Consider the following 14,948-nt stretch of genomic DNA (forward strand, 5'->3'; position numbering starts at 1 on the left):
CTTTGGAAGAGAGAGGGAAAAGGGCTTCCCCGGGCACATACAACGAGTTAGCTGGAAAGTCGGGAATAGGAAACACCCGGGGATCCTAGAGTGAGCCTCATCCAGCTTGGGACCGGGAGAAAGTCCTGTCTGAGCAACTAGGCATCGGGGCTACAGTGCCCGCCGGAAGAACAGGAGGCCAGAGCAAAGGCGCAGGGCGGGGCGGATGCCCAGGCGCAGCGCTCACCTCCGGAACCGAAGCTAAACGGTCGCCTGGCAACCCGGGCGGCGCGGCGTTCGAACGGAAGCGAGGAACCAATCAGGATGTCCGGGGCAAACCATTCCGGTGACAGGGGGGAGGAACGTCATGCCTACTTCCCCTTCCTCTGCGCTGCAGGACCTTCGCTCCGGTGGAGGCCTTAGGACACTCAGATCCCCCCGCTCAAATCGGGTGCGGAGGGCAGCTCGGAACAGTTCCCTGCGGGCTCCCACGTGAGGCTGGGCCCCCGGAGCTGCTTTGGTCACAGCCATTCCCCGCCGGGGTCTGAGCTGTCAGCCTCTCCGAGACCTGCAGTGAAGGAGCCGGGACTCGCCTATAGCCGGCTCCAGGTGAGGGCGCGGGTGGTTTGGGGCGCGAGCCCGGGCCTGGGGGTGGGGGGGGCGGTTCGTTTCATGGAGCGCCGTCTGTGTGCGTCCTCTCGGCGTTGTACCTGTGGGAGGCAGTGGTACCTCATTTCACAGATGAGACCGCTGAGGATTAGACGGACAAGTGTCCTAGCCTGGCGAGGTCTTGCAGAGAATCCAATTCAGGTCTTTCTGCTCTCCCTCGCGGTCTCTAATCTCGATAGGTCTAACTTTGCCACAGAGGCCCAGATGGGCAACTGGTGGTCACTTTTTCAGCCTCTTAGCAGCAGGGACACGGCCCCGTGGAGCCTTGGCTGGGTCAGCTCCCTCCTCCCCCTCCCCCACGCCGTCCTCCGGGTGTTCTTCTGGGCATCTGTCTGATCTTCTCCAGAACTCCACGGGCTTAGACTTAGGGCTCATTGGGGATCCTTCTGCCCACGGGGTTCTGAATTACAGTGCAGTCCCTCTCAGGGCTTCTCTGGGGGGATCGGGCTGGACTGACATTTCTGGGCTAGATGCCAAGTGGGCAACAGGTGTTCTGACCTTGGAGTCGCTGTTGGACTCTTGGGAATCTGGTCCAGGTTGGGGGAAAAGACAGAGGCAGCCCTTTATCAGAAGCCACCAGTCACCGGAGCCCCAGGAGACTTTGGAGTAGGGGGTGGGCCCGGGGCCCCTCCTGGTGGAGCATCTGACCTAGACCAGGCCCTGCCTCCTGGTGACCCCTGCTCCCCTGGTTCCCCAAGCTACTGTTGTTGGTTTCCTTTTTTTGGTGGGGAAACTGAGGTTCTAAGAAGCTAAGATCCTTGCCTGAAGTCACACAGTCAGACCTGGCAGCGCTGGGGTTGGCTCTCAATCAGCCTGGCTTCAACACCAGACACTCAGAATCATAGCATCTGAGAGTCTTGAATTTCTTCAAGGGGGGGTTACTTATCCTCTATCCTCGGAACCCCTCCTGGCTCTGGGGAGAGGAACTCTGGGAAATCAGAAAGAAAACAAATCTTTCGTTCATTCTTTCAACAAATATTTATTGACTTCGTATGTCTTGCCCTCCCCCTTGTCTATTTTGTTTTTCTCAGTAGCATTTACCCATCTGTATATTTCACTTTTTAGTGAGTTTATTATCTTCCCCAACTGGAATGTGATGCAAGGAGAGGCTAGGATGAGGTAAGTGAGGTACTCACCTCCATTGTAAAATTGAGGGCTTCCAAAACCCTCTGTAATCACAGAAACTAAAGCTGACATTTATTGACCGTTTGCAGTGTGTTCTGCTGGTGGGAAATCAATTGATACGGCCTCTATGGAGTGCATTCCTCCCCATCTCTGTCATAATTACAAATACGTCCTCCCATCAGCTGTCCCACTTCTAGGCCAAGTGGTGTAGGTGCAGTGATGCCGCAGTGTGGTGTGTAATGGGGAGAGCCTGGTGGCATCAGTAGGAGCTGATGGACTCTTTATGCACTAAGGTGGCACAACATATAGTATTATCAACCACATATATTATTAAGTAAATTGATAACATATGTTATAATGAGTAATATATTAACAGCATATATTATTAAGAACAACATATATTTTTAAAAAGAGTAAGGTGAAAACACACAGCACGTTGCCATATGTGTAAAAATTAGAAAACATGTATGTTCATTATTGCTTGTGTCTGCCTAAAATCTCCCGGGAAGGATGCACAATTGTCTGGTTACAGTGGTGCCTGCAGAGAGGGGAACTTACTGGGTGGCAGGGAACAAGAGTGGGAGGGAGTTTATTTTTACTCCATTCCCTTTATAGCTCTTGAATTTTGAGCCATATGCATATGTCACCTGGTTGAAAAGTTATATATATATATATATATATATATATATATATTATATATAAAGCTATATATATTAGATTATATATTTAATCAAAAAACCACTGCCCTGTTTGTGATCTGTAACTGACTTGCTGTGTGACTTTGGGCAAATTTCTTTACATCTCTGGGCCAAGATAAGAAGCCATGATGATGAGCTCAGGCCTGGGCAGAGGCAATCCAGACAGGAAGTGGGCTCAGTTGTTTTGCTGTGGGTCTGCCCCAGTCCCCACATTCCCCATGCTGTGTGCCAGGCCCTTCCCTAAGGCTTTGTGTATGGTATATCTCACATTTAGTCTCCAGTGCAAGCCCCTTTATCCCTATTTTGCAACCTCAGATGCAAACAGAGGTGGGCCTTCGGTGGGCCAAATAGGAGATGACTGCCTTATGCGTCTGCCCCCACATCCTTCCCGCAGCCTGCTCACCTCTCCCTTCCTGAAGTTTGTATAAGGCCGCCCTGGGCAAGGCTGACTCTCGGCAAGGCTGACGCCAGGCAGGCTAGGGCATGAGTGTCTGGGGAGACTCCAGAAATAGTGTGGGGCCTGGTGTGGCCCTGGAGGATGCCCCCGCTGGGTGTCTCTGACCTGGACAGCTGGGCTGAAATTGAGCTGGGGCTACTCTACTGGCTGGCTCCCACCCTGCTGCCTGGAGCCTTCCTGATCCTCCTCTGGGGCAGGTGAGGGCCTCCTGTCTCTACCCAAGTCTGGGCGGGCTTCTGCTGAAGAGAAGGAGAGAAGCAGGTGGAAGGAAGGGATGAGGGTGGGGGTGCAGAATGTCATGAAAATTATAAACATCAGAAACCATACCTCCTGCCCTCTCAACAAAGAATGAAAATCACTAACATCTCTTGAGCACTCATTGAGTGCTAAGTACTTTATAAGTATGAACTCATTTAATTCCCTCAATATTATGATGTAAGGTAGTTACCATTGTTATGATTTCCACCTCACAAAGGGAAACTGAGCACAAGAGAACTTTAGTAATGTGTACAAGGTCATCCAGAACTGGAATTTGAATCCATGGAGTCTGGCTTCTGGCTTCAGACTCAGTACTCTTTCTCTCTCCCTTTTTAAAAAAATTTTTATTGGGGAATATTGGGGAACAATGTGAGTTTTTATAGGACCCATCAACTCCGAACCAAGTCGTTGTCCTTCAATCTAGTTGCGGGGGCGCAGCCCACCATCCCAAGCTAGAATTGAACCGGCAACCTTGTTGAGAGCTCGTGCTCTAACCAACTGAGCCATCTGGCTGCCTCTTTTTTTTTTTTTTTTTAAGTGCATATGAAATAAAATGTGCTATTTTAACCATTTTTAAGTGTACTGTTCATTGGCATTAAGTACATTCACATTGTTGTGCAACCATCACCATCCATCTCCAGAACTTTTTCATCTTCCCAGATGGAAACTCCATACCTACTAAACACTAATTCCCTATTCTCCCCTTTCCCCAGCCCCTAGGAACCACCATTCTACTGTGTTGCTATGAATTTGACTACTCTAGGTACCTCATATAAGTGGAATCATACAGTATTTGTCCTTTGTGACTAGCTTATTTCACTTTAGCATAATGCCTTCAAGGTTAACCTATGTTGTAGCCCGTGTCAGAATAGCCTTCCTTTTTAAGGCTAAGTAATATTCCATTATATGTTTGTATCACATTCATTTATTCATCCGATAATGAACTCTTGGTTTGCTTCTACCATTTGGCTATTGGGAATAATTCTACTGTGGACATAGGTATACAAATATCTGTTCCAGACCCTGCTTTCAATTCTTTTGGGTCTATCCCCAGAAGTGAAATTGCTGGATCCTCTGGTTAATTCTATTTAAAAAATTTTGCCTAACTGCCATATTCTTTCTACGGTGGCGACACCATTTTATATTCTCAACAGTGTACAAGGGTTCTAATTTCTCCACATCCTCACCAACATTTGTTATTTTCTGTTTTTTGTTTTGTTTTTGTTTGTTGGTTGGCTTGTTTTCTTTTGGTAATGGCCATCTTAATGACATGGTATCTCACTGTGGTTTGGATTTCTGTGTCCCTAATGATTAGTGATGTTGAGCATCTTTTCATGTGTTTATTGTCATTTGTAGACCTCCTTTGGAGCAATGGTTATTCAAGTGACTCTGCACTCTTAGATTTGTAACCTCTAAGAGAATTGGGTCAACATTCTGGGCTGATGAATTCGTCACCCAGGAGCTGGGCAAGGGGGCATCTGGTTGGTGGAATAGTTATCACAGCTCATGCTTTGGTGGCGTTTGTCATGCACAGGCCTCTGGGAGGGAGGCACTGTCAGGGTTCCTGTTTCACAGTTGGGAAAACTGAGGCATGGAGAAGTTGAGTACCTTACCCAAAGTCTCATAGCCGACCTCTGGTGGAGCTGGGATTTGAACCCAGGCAGGACAATTCCAGAGTCCATGCTAGAGAAGTGGCCAGGGAGATGAAATGGAAAAGGGCACTGCGGGCAGTGGTGCCAGTGTGTGCAGAGGTCTGTATGTGGCATCTGGAGGTTTGGAGACAGAACAGGGCTTAGCTAGAAATGGCTGGAGCCCAGCTTAAATGGCGTGACTGAGGCTGGAGGAAGAGTGGGGTAGGTGGGGGCAGGCTGGGGCAGTGTCCGGGGTTGGGAGGAAGCTTGGTGCTGAGGGGCCTTGGCTTTTGAGGTGGCCTAGTTCCAGTCCTGCCACTTGGTCAATGGTGTCCCCTCTTGTGTATGGTCCCTGGAGGAAGAAAGTATGGAAGAGTGTGGTGGAGTTCCCAGCCCAGTGAGGAGATGGGAAACAAGTGACAGATAAGTGAATATCTAAAGTGACAGGTGTGATGAATGTTTGGAAGGGAACAAAATGGGTGAGAGAATTGACAGGAGTCTCAGAGAAATCAGGGAAGCCTACCTGAGTAGGTGACATTTGAAGTGAGACCTGAGAGGTGAGGGAAGAGGTCACAGGCAGAGAACAGACGGTACCGAGGCCCTGAGGCAGGAAAGACCTTGGTGTGTTCAGGACATCAGGGAGGGCTGTGTGGCTAGAGCAGAAAAGTTTGGAGATGAGGTGGAAAAGGAGGGCAGGGGCTGGATCCTGGAGGGCTTGACGGCTGAGTGCAGGTTTGAATTTTATTCTAACGTGATGGGGACCCACAGGGTATTTTAAGTGATGTTGGGAAAACATTGCCATTATTGTTCCCATTTTATAGCTGAGGAAACTGAGACCCAGAACTATAGCCAGGGAGTGCTCTATGGCTGATGTTCTCCCTCTGGAGTCGAGAGAGGCTGAGATTCCTTAGGAGCCCCTTGGCGAGTGGCCAAAGCGCAACACTGGAGACTTGGTCCCGTGTTCTCCCCACCCCCCATGCCTGTGTTCAAATCCTGGCTCTGCCATTTACCAGCTGTGTGACTTCAGGCAAGTGGCCCCACCTCTCTGTGCCTCAGTATCTGTAAAATAGGCATAATAGTAGTACCTATCCCACAGAGTAGATATGAGGATCAAATAAGTTAATATATATAAAGCGTTTAGGACATTGCCAGGTACAAAGAAAGCACTCAGTAAGCACTCAGTAAAGTTCTTACCTATTTTATTATGAAAACTGTTATTTTTGCTTTGCCTTTACTACAATTAGTGCCTAACTGAGCCCTCCCCTACCCCACTGTTGCCTCAGTGGAGGGCCAGGCAGGGACCCAGCAGGCCATTGTGGGAATGATGGTCTTGTCTCCCTCATCCCCCTAAAATCAAACCCCTGGGCCTGGAGGAGGCCTCAGCGTTGACTCATTCCTAGGGGGAAGAGAGCTGTTCCCTGAGTCACTTCCTATTCTCTCAAGCCCTTCACCCCAATCCTGGTACAAACCCCCCCAGGCACTGACATGGCACTTGGCCATCTTCAGCCTCCCCAGGGTTTGAAGCTGGGGGCACTTCCTTCCCTGGGGCTCAGGATCCCTGTGGAACTGGCCTAATCAAGCGTGCCACCTGAAGTGACATAACTGGGCTTGGGCTGGCAGAGGAGATAATCACCTCCTCCCAGGGATTCCTGACTGCAGGGCTGCTGTGGAGTGTAAAATGGGGATTAAACAGTTCCTCCTTTCGGGGCGGGGGTTCCAGAGATCTAAATAAGTACAGTGCCTGGCACTCAAAAATTGTAGTTATTATTAGCGCTATTATTGCTGTTACCAATGCTTACAGCTTGCTCCAAGCTTCTATGGCACGGTCAGGACCTAAGAAGGCACATTGGCCTGGCCTGGAAGATGGCGCGCTCCTCACTTGGTAGAGTGGAGGTCCAGATAGGTCCAACATCCTGCCCAGGGACACAGCTAGAAAGGGGTGGCATTCAGGCTTGGTCTGGAGGGAAAGTACCCAGGTTGGACTCCTCAGGGTGACTCCCGGCATCTGACTCAGCTTGTCCCAGCCTTAGTATTCTATTAGTCAAGTGGGGATAATAATACAGCTCACCTCATAGGGGTTGTTGGGAAGATTAAAATGCGTTAACTAATACCAGGAAAAGCACTTTCTCATGCTGTGCAGTGCACATTAACTGGGGGTCATTGTGGCTGTGGGAGAGGGGGACTAGGTGCTTTTGCCCGAGTGGGCCATGGGGACTCCATGCACCAGATGTGCAGATGGGGTCACTGAGGCTGTAGAATCGGCGGCCGGGGCTCCCAGAAGAGCTTCCTGGGGTGGGCGGGAGGTGGGGGCGGCAGGGACCGGGTGCTGGCGCTGGTTCAGGCTGCTGCCTGGCTTTCGTCTTCTCTTTGTGGGTAATACCTGGGCCGGCGGGTTCACCTGCCTGCTGCTGGCCACCGGAAGTTGCGCAAACGCTGTTACCTGAGCCCCAGGTGGGCCGGGCCAGAGCGCAGTGTAGTGGCGCGGCTGCGGCCAGGTATGTGTGGGCCGGGGGCGCCCGGCCGGGGTGGGGGCGGCCCTGGCACCCCTCCCTCCTCGGGAAGGGGGGGACCGGGTAGGGGCTCACCTTTCAGCCAGGATGAGACCTCCGAAGTCTAGCCGTCAGCCCTCTCATTTAAGAGCGAGGCCAACCCGGGCTCAGAGAGGGGCGGCGAGCTGCTAGAGTCACACAGCGCGCGGCCTCCGCCGCTGGGATTCCCCACGATTGCCCCGAAATGGGGAAGGACAGAAGCCAGAACAGGAATCCGAGCTGCCCCTACTCCCTCTCTGCAGCCTCCAGCGAAGCCGGTGGCGAGAGGGTAAGATGGGGCTGCATGCCCCGGGAATGCCAACAAGAAGAGCCCAGGGCCAGCGCGTTTGGGGCCATTTATGGGTAACGTTTGAAATCCGTAGGCGTTGGGTGATGAGAGGAGGCCTCAGAGACTCATAGAGAACGAATCCCACCTGGGGACTGGGACCCTGGCTTCAACTCGCAGGAGCCTCCACACCTCCCTTTGCCCACCTGTGAAATGGGGCTTGTTTAGACCAGCTCCCGGAGTAGCCTCTGTCATGTGCCTCCTTTGTCCGCGGTCCGGTCGCAGACAGACCCTTCCGGATCTTGCTTACAGACCCCTGAGAGGGGGGCGGTCTGCGGAGTTGGGTCAAAGTCCTAAGAAAGGAGCCGCGTTCTTGGAGCACCGCCTTTTTGCTGGGTGCTGAGGAATGTCCTCGACCTGTTTTATCTCTCCATCCTCTCGGTGACCTGGAGGCTCAGGGAAGTCTATTTTTAACCGCATTTCGCAGACGAGAAAACGGAGTCTGTGAGAGGCGAGGCTGCTTGCAGGAGGCGCACAGCGGACAGGTGGGTGAGCCCCAGGCAGGCAGGTGGGCCAGTGGCCTCAAAGCCCCGCACCGCTCCTCACATTTGTCCCTGGGGCCAGCAGGTCAGGCCAGAGGGGATGCGCTCCTCCCACCCCCAGCCCGGGGCTTCTGCCCTGGCCCTGCCCACCTGACCTCCTTCCTCTGGGTTTCCCCGGATGGTGCCCCAGAGGGAACCACCGCCATCGCCATCGACGGGTTGGACTGGTTTGGGAGGTGTCGGCCCCGGGGGTGGGGCAGAATCTAGCCACCTCTACAGGGCTCAGCAAGGCTGCCTTTCCTGCCAGACCCTTCCCTCCGGAGGTCTTCTGGGGGTCGCCTTTGAGTGGAGTACCCTTCCTTTCCCACCTACTCCATCCCTTTTACCTCGGGAGCAACCCTGGCTCTTGGCCAAAAGCCCTCCAAGTTTCTGTTCTCAACTTGCCATTGCAGGAGAGGTCTCAAACTGGGGCTGGGGCCACATGGAGAGGCGGAGGTGGCAGGTACGTTTGCAAACTTGCTTGCCCCCTCCGTGCAATGTTTTTTAAAAATTATTATTATTGAATATGCTAACATTTAAGAATCTAGAGTTTTCCTGTTGCTTCTGGATTTCCAGCTTCCTAGAATATTCTGCACTTACCACCTTGGACCCATTGCCTACAGTAGGCTGGGTGTGCCCCTGTCTAGTTTATCCCAGGTCTGCCCGTTCACATTTGGCCCCCATAGGCATTTTAAATCAATAAAAGTTTATTGAGTACCTATTACGTGTCGAGAGCAATATCTTGAAACTGAGATACAGTGAACAAAACAGACCCCACCACCCCGGCCCTCATAGTGCTGATATTTTAGAGGAATGGGAACAACCAAGAGTAAAGCTATAAACATAATAGATGAGTGAATTAGGCTGATATGAGTTTGTGTCTTATTTATCTGCTCTGGGACCTGGGTTGGTCATTTCTTTGAGTCTCAGTTTCTCCATCTGTAAAATGAGGTGACAGTGACCTATCTCACAGGCTTGTTGGGGGAGTACAGGAGAGAATGGTGTCAAATGTCCAGCATACAGTGGAGAACCCTGCCTCCCTACCTCAGTCCACACTCTCCCTGGAATTGTGGATGTCTGAGTGGGGCTGTCTAACAGAGCTTTCTGCTTATGGATGGAAATGCTTTCATCTCTGCTGTCTATTGTAGTGACCGCTAGCCACATGTGGCCAGTGTGATTCAGAACTGAACTGTATGTTTTTATTTAATTTAAATTTAAAGCTAAGGTTACGGCTAGTGGCTATTGAATTAGACAACACAACACTAGATGGTCTGAACTACAAGACCTCTTGGGGATCATCTAGACAAAATCCTCCTTCCCCGGTTAACAGATGAGAAAGTTCGGGACTTGGTCTACAGGTTGTCTCCTGGCCCATCTCCAGGGAGGCTGCAGGGGCATTTTGTGGCTCCAGCCCTTCCTTGGTAAAAGGGACACAGGTGCCTTGATCCCTGGGGTACCAGGCCCTGATGCCTAGGTAATCATGTAGATACCTGTGCCCCCCGGTGTGGGCCCTCCTGCCGATGGGTGCCTATGCTATGGCTGCTGGCAGATCAAGAGTGGGGCTGTATGATCTGGGGTATTTTTGGCCACTCTTAGAGGAGCGTCGCTTAGGGCTGATGTTCTCCTGACATAGGCACACATGGATCACCATGGGCCTGGCACTGAAGTGCCAAACTGGAAGCTGTTGGTGTCTGGACTCCACTGGGGCGGGGGTGGCGATTTTCTGCACTTCTCCCCCACAAGCTCTGCTGCTGTGCCTGGGGCCTGGCATGTCTAGGCCGGTGGATGGCACAGGTCAGCTTCCTGCCTGGGTGGGTGAGGGTGGAGGTGGTACCATGCTCCCTCCCTGTGGGTAGTCCAGGTGGGGGTGGAGCCCTTTCTCTTGGTCACCTGACCCCAAGACCCCTGTGTCAGCATCTTGCTTGGAGGCAAGGAGCAGAGCCACCAACTTGCTGAATTAGCTTAATCACGTTGGTTGCCTCCCTGGGCTTCAGTTTCACCATCTGCAAAATGGAGCTGTTAAGAGGACCCACTGAGGTTGAGCCAGCTCATACCCAGCACACAGCTGGGAGCCCAGTTTGCTTCCTTTAAAGTGTGCTTTGCCCTGTCTTTTCTGCTCAGGCTGCCCATCCCTTTTTCTTGGCACCTTTTTCTCTCTCTGCGTTTGCCGTGCAGGGTCTTGGGAGGAGGGCAGGGATATGGGCGGAGCCACAAGGCCTGCAGCTGGTGTTTTCTGCCTTCTGATTGGCTCCCTATGAATCAGGGGCGTGGTCTTCACACTTAATGGGAAAGGAGTCTCAGCCTCTTCCAGTCTTTGCTGAGCCTTTGTCTGAGCTGCTCAGCCACTCTCTTTCTTTCCTCCCCTGCAGCGGTTGCCGGCGTCCAGCTGCCAACTTTCTGCCTGGATCTCTGTCTCCTCATTTCTCCGATCTCCTCATACAGAAACCTTTGGGGTATGTAACAGCCATGCCTGTGGACACGCTGTCTCCCGGAAGCCGCGACACCCCCGCCCTACCTTTCCGCCTGCGGACTAAGGTCCCGGGTTACCTGCTCCGGCGGCCAGCAGATAGTGGAGCCCGGAAACCTAGTGCTGTGGAGCGCCTGGAGGCAGACAAGGCCAAGTACGTCAAGAGCCTGCATGTAGCCAACACCCGCCAGGAACCTGTGCAGCCCCTGCTGTCTAAACAGCCCCTCTTCAGCCCTGGGACTCGCCGCACAGTGCTCACTTCCAGCCGTCGAGCCCTGCCTGGCCCCGGCCGTCGACCCCATCTGGACCTGGACATCCTCAGCAGCCTCATCGACTTGTGTGATAGTCCCGTGTCCCCCGCCGAGGCCAGCCGTACTCCGGGACGGCCAGAGGGAGCCCGTCAGGACCCCCCAGCCACTCCCCCACGCCCGCCACCCAGTACGACTGCCGTCCGCCGAGTGGATGTCCGTCCCCTGCCAGCCTCACCTGCCCAGCCCTGCCCATCACCAGGCACTGCAGCCGCCTCCAGCCCGGCCCGGCCCCCGGGTTTGCAGCGCTCCAAGTCGGACCTAAGTGAGCGCTTCTCGCGGGCAGCTGCCGACCTGGAGCGATTTTTTAACTTCTGTGGCCTGGACCCAGAGGAGGCACGGGGGTTGGGTGTGGCCCACCTGGCGAGGGCCAGCTCAGACATCGTGTCCCTGGCGGGACCCAGTGCCGAGCCAGACAGCTCCGAAGGGGGCTGCTCCCTCCGCAGCTCTGCCACCGTCGAGGAGCGGGCCCGGGAGCGCGTCCCGTACGGCGTGTCCGCGGTGGAGCGCAACGCCCGAGTGATTAAGTGGCTGTACGGGTTACGGCAGGCGCGGGAGAGCCCCGCGGCTGAGGGCTAGGCCCGCGCTGGGCTGGGCGCTCGGCACGGGCCGGTGGCGGGGGGCAGTGGGTCCCTTGACCCGCCTCCGTCCATTCCCTGGCTGGGAGCGGACAAGAGGCTGCTTGCTGCCTTGTGTGAACGAGGTCTGGAGGCAAAGACTCAGAGGCTGGACCAGCATCCATCTGGCAAGGACCGTCCTTGGAGGGAGTTAGTTGCCTCTTGACCTTGGACCACTCCCTGTTTCTCTGATGTTGGGGTTTTGACATGAGTGTACCTCTGTTTGGTTCCTCTCGTGGGTTTGGGGCACTTAGCTCTCCCCACTGAGAATGAGGGGCCAAGGATCTCATCCCGTCTGTCTACCCAGTTGCTCTGTTTCTTTCTTCCTTCTTTATTCTCTGTCCTTTGCTGACTTCCTCTTCCTTACTCAGTGGGCCTTGGTTCCCTGGTAATTCACGCTGGGGTGGGGGAAGGGAAGAAGGGGCTATCCACTGTTCTTCCCAGGCTTTGGCAACCTGGCCCAGGTGGGTAGACTACAGTAGGGACCAGTAGGAGTTTGCACGGCTCTGACTTCCCTCCCTTTGGTTAATAAATACAAATGCTTGTTTTTCAAGGGCTGGGTCATCAGACTCTTCTGTGTTTACAAGGGAAAGAGGTGGGAGAAGTCTTGGGGTGGAGCCTTCCAAACCTAGTAATTGTTCACCCCTGGATCTGGTAGCACATGAGGGTCAGTGGTTGGCCTGGCCTGAGGGATCCTCATAACCATTTAGGAGGTTGGTGGGCTTCCTTCACGGAGGAGGAAACTGGGTCTGGCCACCGAGTGAATCGGGAGAGAGCTGGTACTGGAACTGGGTGGGGCCTTTCCCCTGGACCAGGAAGGGGAACTGCAGGGGAAAGGCTGACACGATTATGGACCCTCCAGACCATGAGTCTTCTGACCTCCCTCACCCCCTGCCTAGCTGCTGAGAGGGCAGGAAGCTCAGAGAGCAAACCCTGATCTTGAGGTCACATGGGCTCTAGAGTGGGGGTTGGAAGTGGGAGTTCTTAGAGGAAGAGGGACTTGGGGTGGACAGCACAAAATAAATGGATTTGCCTCCAACTCTGAGTGACTTTGGCCTGAGGGGACAGTTGGACAGCACAGTCTTCTTTGGGTTGGGGGAGGGGAGGAGGCCACTGGCACAGAGGTCTCACCTTCTTCCCATCTCCCTTCAGGTTAGTTACCTGTTAGGAAACCCCATCTTGGCTGGTGGAGCAATTAGTGCTATGGCCTGGGAACACAAAGGGTGAAAGCATGGGTGGCCTCTGCCCCTCTCAGGGGTAGGAGAGGGGATGGGCTGGGTGGTGCTTCCTTTCTGGAGGCTGCCTTGGCTGCAGCGCTCAGAAACAGGAAGCTCTAATGGGGGCCCTAGTGACAGGTTTGATGTAGGTTTTATTTTAAGCATAAAGAGGAGATTTCCGTTGGGCTGTTGACAAATATGCAGGTCAGCCCAGCTGTCTGTCTGTCTGTCTGTCTGACTGACAGGCTACATCCAGCCCCCTGGGGACTGGGCTAGGCCTGGGCAGTTTGGGGAAACAAGGGAAAACTGGGTTACAGAAGGGGATGCCGTTCCAGCCCATGAGAATGGAATCCACCCCCTCCTGATACAGAGGGAGACTGAGGCACAGGGAGGGTGATGATCAGCCCACAGGCACCCAGAAGGTTTAACATTGCAGGACCTGGGCCTCCTGGTCCCCATGTTAAAGTAGTGATGGGGTCAGGGGGATAATCCAGGCAGGCTCTGCAGAGGCGGTGTCTTCCGAGGTGTCAAAGACCAGTCCCTCCAGGCAACCTGGCCCGCATTCTGTGCTAAGTGCTGCCCCTTGCTGTGCCCTGCCAGCCCTTAGGAACACAAGAAGGTAGGCGTGCTGGCTGCGTTTTACCTGTGGAGAAATTGAGGTTCATGTCAGAGGATTGGTGGGTGATGGCCTGGGAGGCCCTTTGTTCCTGGAGGAGGCTTCACACTCACCTTGTCACGGAATCCTCAAGGTGACCTTTCGGGGGTTGCCTTAGAAGGTTGCCTCTTGGCTTTGAGCAGGAAGGGTAGTAGCTTGTGGGCTGTCCCAGAGCAGGTTTGCACTCTAGCCTGGGGTCACACCCTGGCCTATGGACACCCCAAAGTCAGCAGCACTCTGGCTCCCTGGTTCTCCTGACACATACCCCACCTCTTCCCCATCCTGGCAGACTTTCTCCTCGGCCACTTTAGTGAGCACCTACTGGGTGCCATGCAGTGGGTAAGACAGTCGTGGACCCTGCCCTAGTGTTGGGGTGGGGAGGCGATGGGCAGCTAAGCAGTAGCCACATAGTCACATAATGTGGAGCAGGTGTGGAACAGCCTGAAGACCAGAGCTGTTCCCAGGAGCTGGGCGGAGGTAGCAGAGAAGGGCACTGGGAGGGTCTGTTGGAAAGGGAGCAGGGTGGGATTCTTAAAAGTGGGGAAGGTGCCAGTATGAGCCTTGATTTCTCCAACAGAAGTTTCGTGGCTGGGGAGGGCTCTCTCTCCTTCAGGATTTTGTAGCCTACCACCTTCCCATGTGGGGATCTGTGGAGAGAGCAGCTTGGGGCTTCTGCTGCTCCCTCCTACCAGCCTGCCAGCCTCAGGGATCTGCAGAAACAGCCCCTCTATTGTTCTGCCTCCAGTTGGAGCGTGAGGGTCAGTGAGTGGCAGCCTCTGTGTTTCAGTCTCTCTGAGGGCCTGCAGCTGCTGTCCCATCTCCTGGGGCTGCCGGGCCCCTATAGCAGCTCCCCCAGGCCAGACTGGCCCCAGCTGCCTAGCCCCTAATTAGGTAGAGATGAGATCTGCCCCCTGATCTATTTCCCACCAGCTAATTATATACACGTGGGCTTGGGAGACCGGCAAACTGGCTGCTCACTTCTGTCTTGAAGGTGTGATGGGCCCCTGGGAAAGGCACCTGACCCCACCTGCCAGAGTTTACCCTCTTGGCAGAGGATGAGATGTAGGTAGATGTCCCTGGTGAAATGGTTCTGGTTCTGCTACTGAGGCATTCAAAGGGATCAGGGGTAGGAGACCTCCACCTTGCCTGCCATCCAGGTGGAGCAGGGGGGGACTGAAGAAATTAGGCTATAGGTCCCTGATTCTAGGATCCCTGGGTAGGGAGGGCACATGGGAGACAGCACGGTTACAGCTGTCTCCCAGACAGACATGCACACAGGAGGGTTTAGAGTTGTTTGGGTCCATCCAGGCCCAAGACAGAATACCCCATTCAGGTTTTTAAAAATTTAATATTTTTCAGATAATACATTCATGTATTTCCTCCAACACTTTAAGAAAAACTTCAAACTTAAAGAAAATTTGAAAGAATTGTACAGTGAACACATATACCTACCTAGTAGATGCGCAATTCTG

At 53.6% G+C, this 14,948-nt stretch overlaps 1 protein-coding gene across 3 annotated transcripts; it reads left to right on the forward strand.

Moving 5' to 3' along the window:
- The first annotated feature begins 369 nt into the window (after positions 1 to 369).
- On the forward strand, positions 370 to 12,155 carry FAM110A (family with sequence similarity 110 member A). Of its 3 annotated transcripts, none has more exons than XM_081034017.1 (2): positions 370 to 588; positions 10,582 to 12,155. In XM_081034017.1, the coding sequence occupies exon 2, from the start codon at positions 10,679 to 10,681 to the stop codon at positions 11,564 to 11,566; it is 888 nt and encodes a 295-aa protein (XP_080890143.1). In that variant the 5' UTR covers positions 370 to 588; positions 10,582 to 10,678; the 3' UTR covers positions 11,567 to 12,155. The 3 variants fall into 3 exon arrangements, with proteins under 3 accessions (XP_080890143.1, XP_080890144.1, XP_080890145.1); XM_081034018.1 differs by lacking the exon at positions 370 to 588 and adding an exon at positions 7,287 to 7,312; XM_081034019.1 differs by lacking the exon at positions 370 to 588 and adding an exon at positions 8,632 to 8,675.
- The last annotated feature ends 2,793 nt before the right edge of the window (positions 12,156 to 14,948 follow it).

This window comes from Rhinolophus hipposideros, assembly GCF_964194185.1.
Source record: "Rhinolophus hipposideros genome assembly, chromosome: 22".
Classification (NCBI taxonomy): domain Eukaryota; kingdom Metazoa; phylum Chordata; class Mammalia; order Chiroptera; family Rhinolophidae; genus Rhinolophus; species Rhinolophus hipposideros.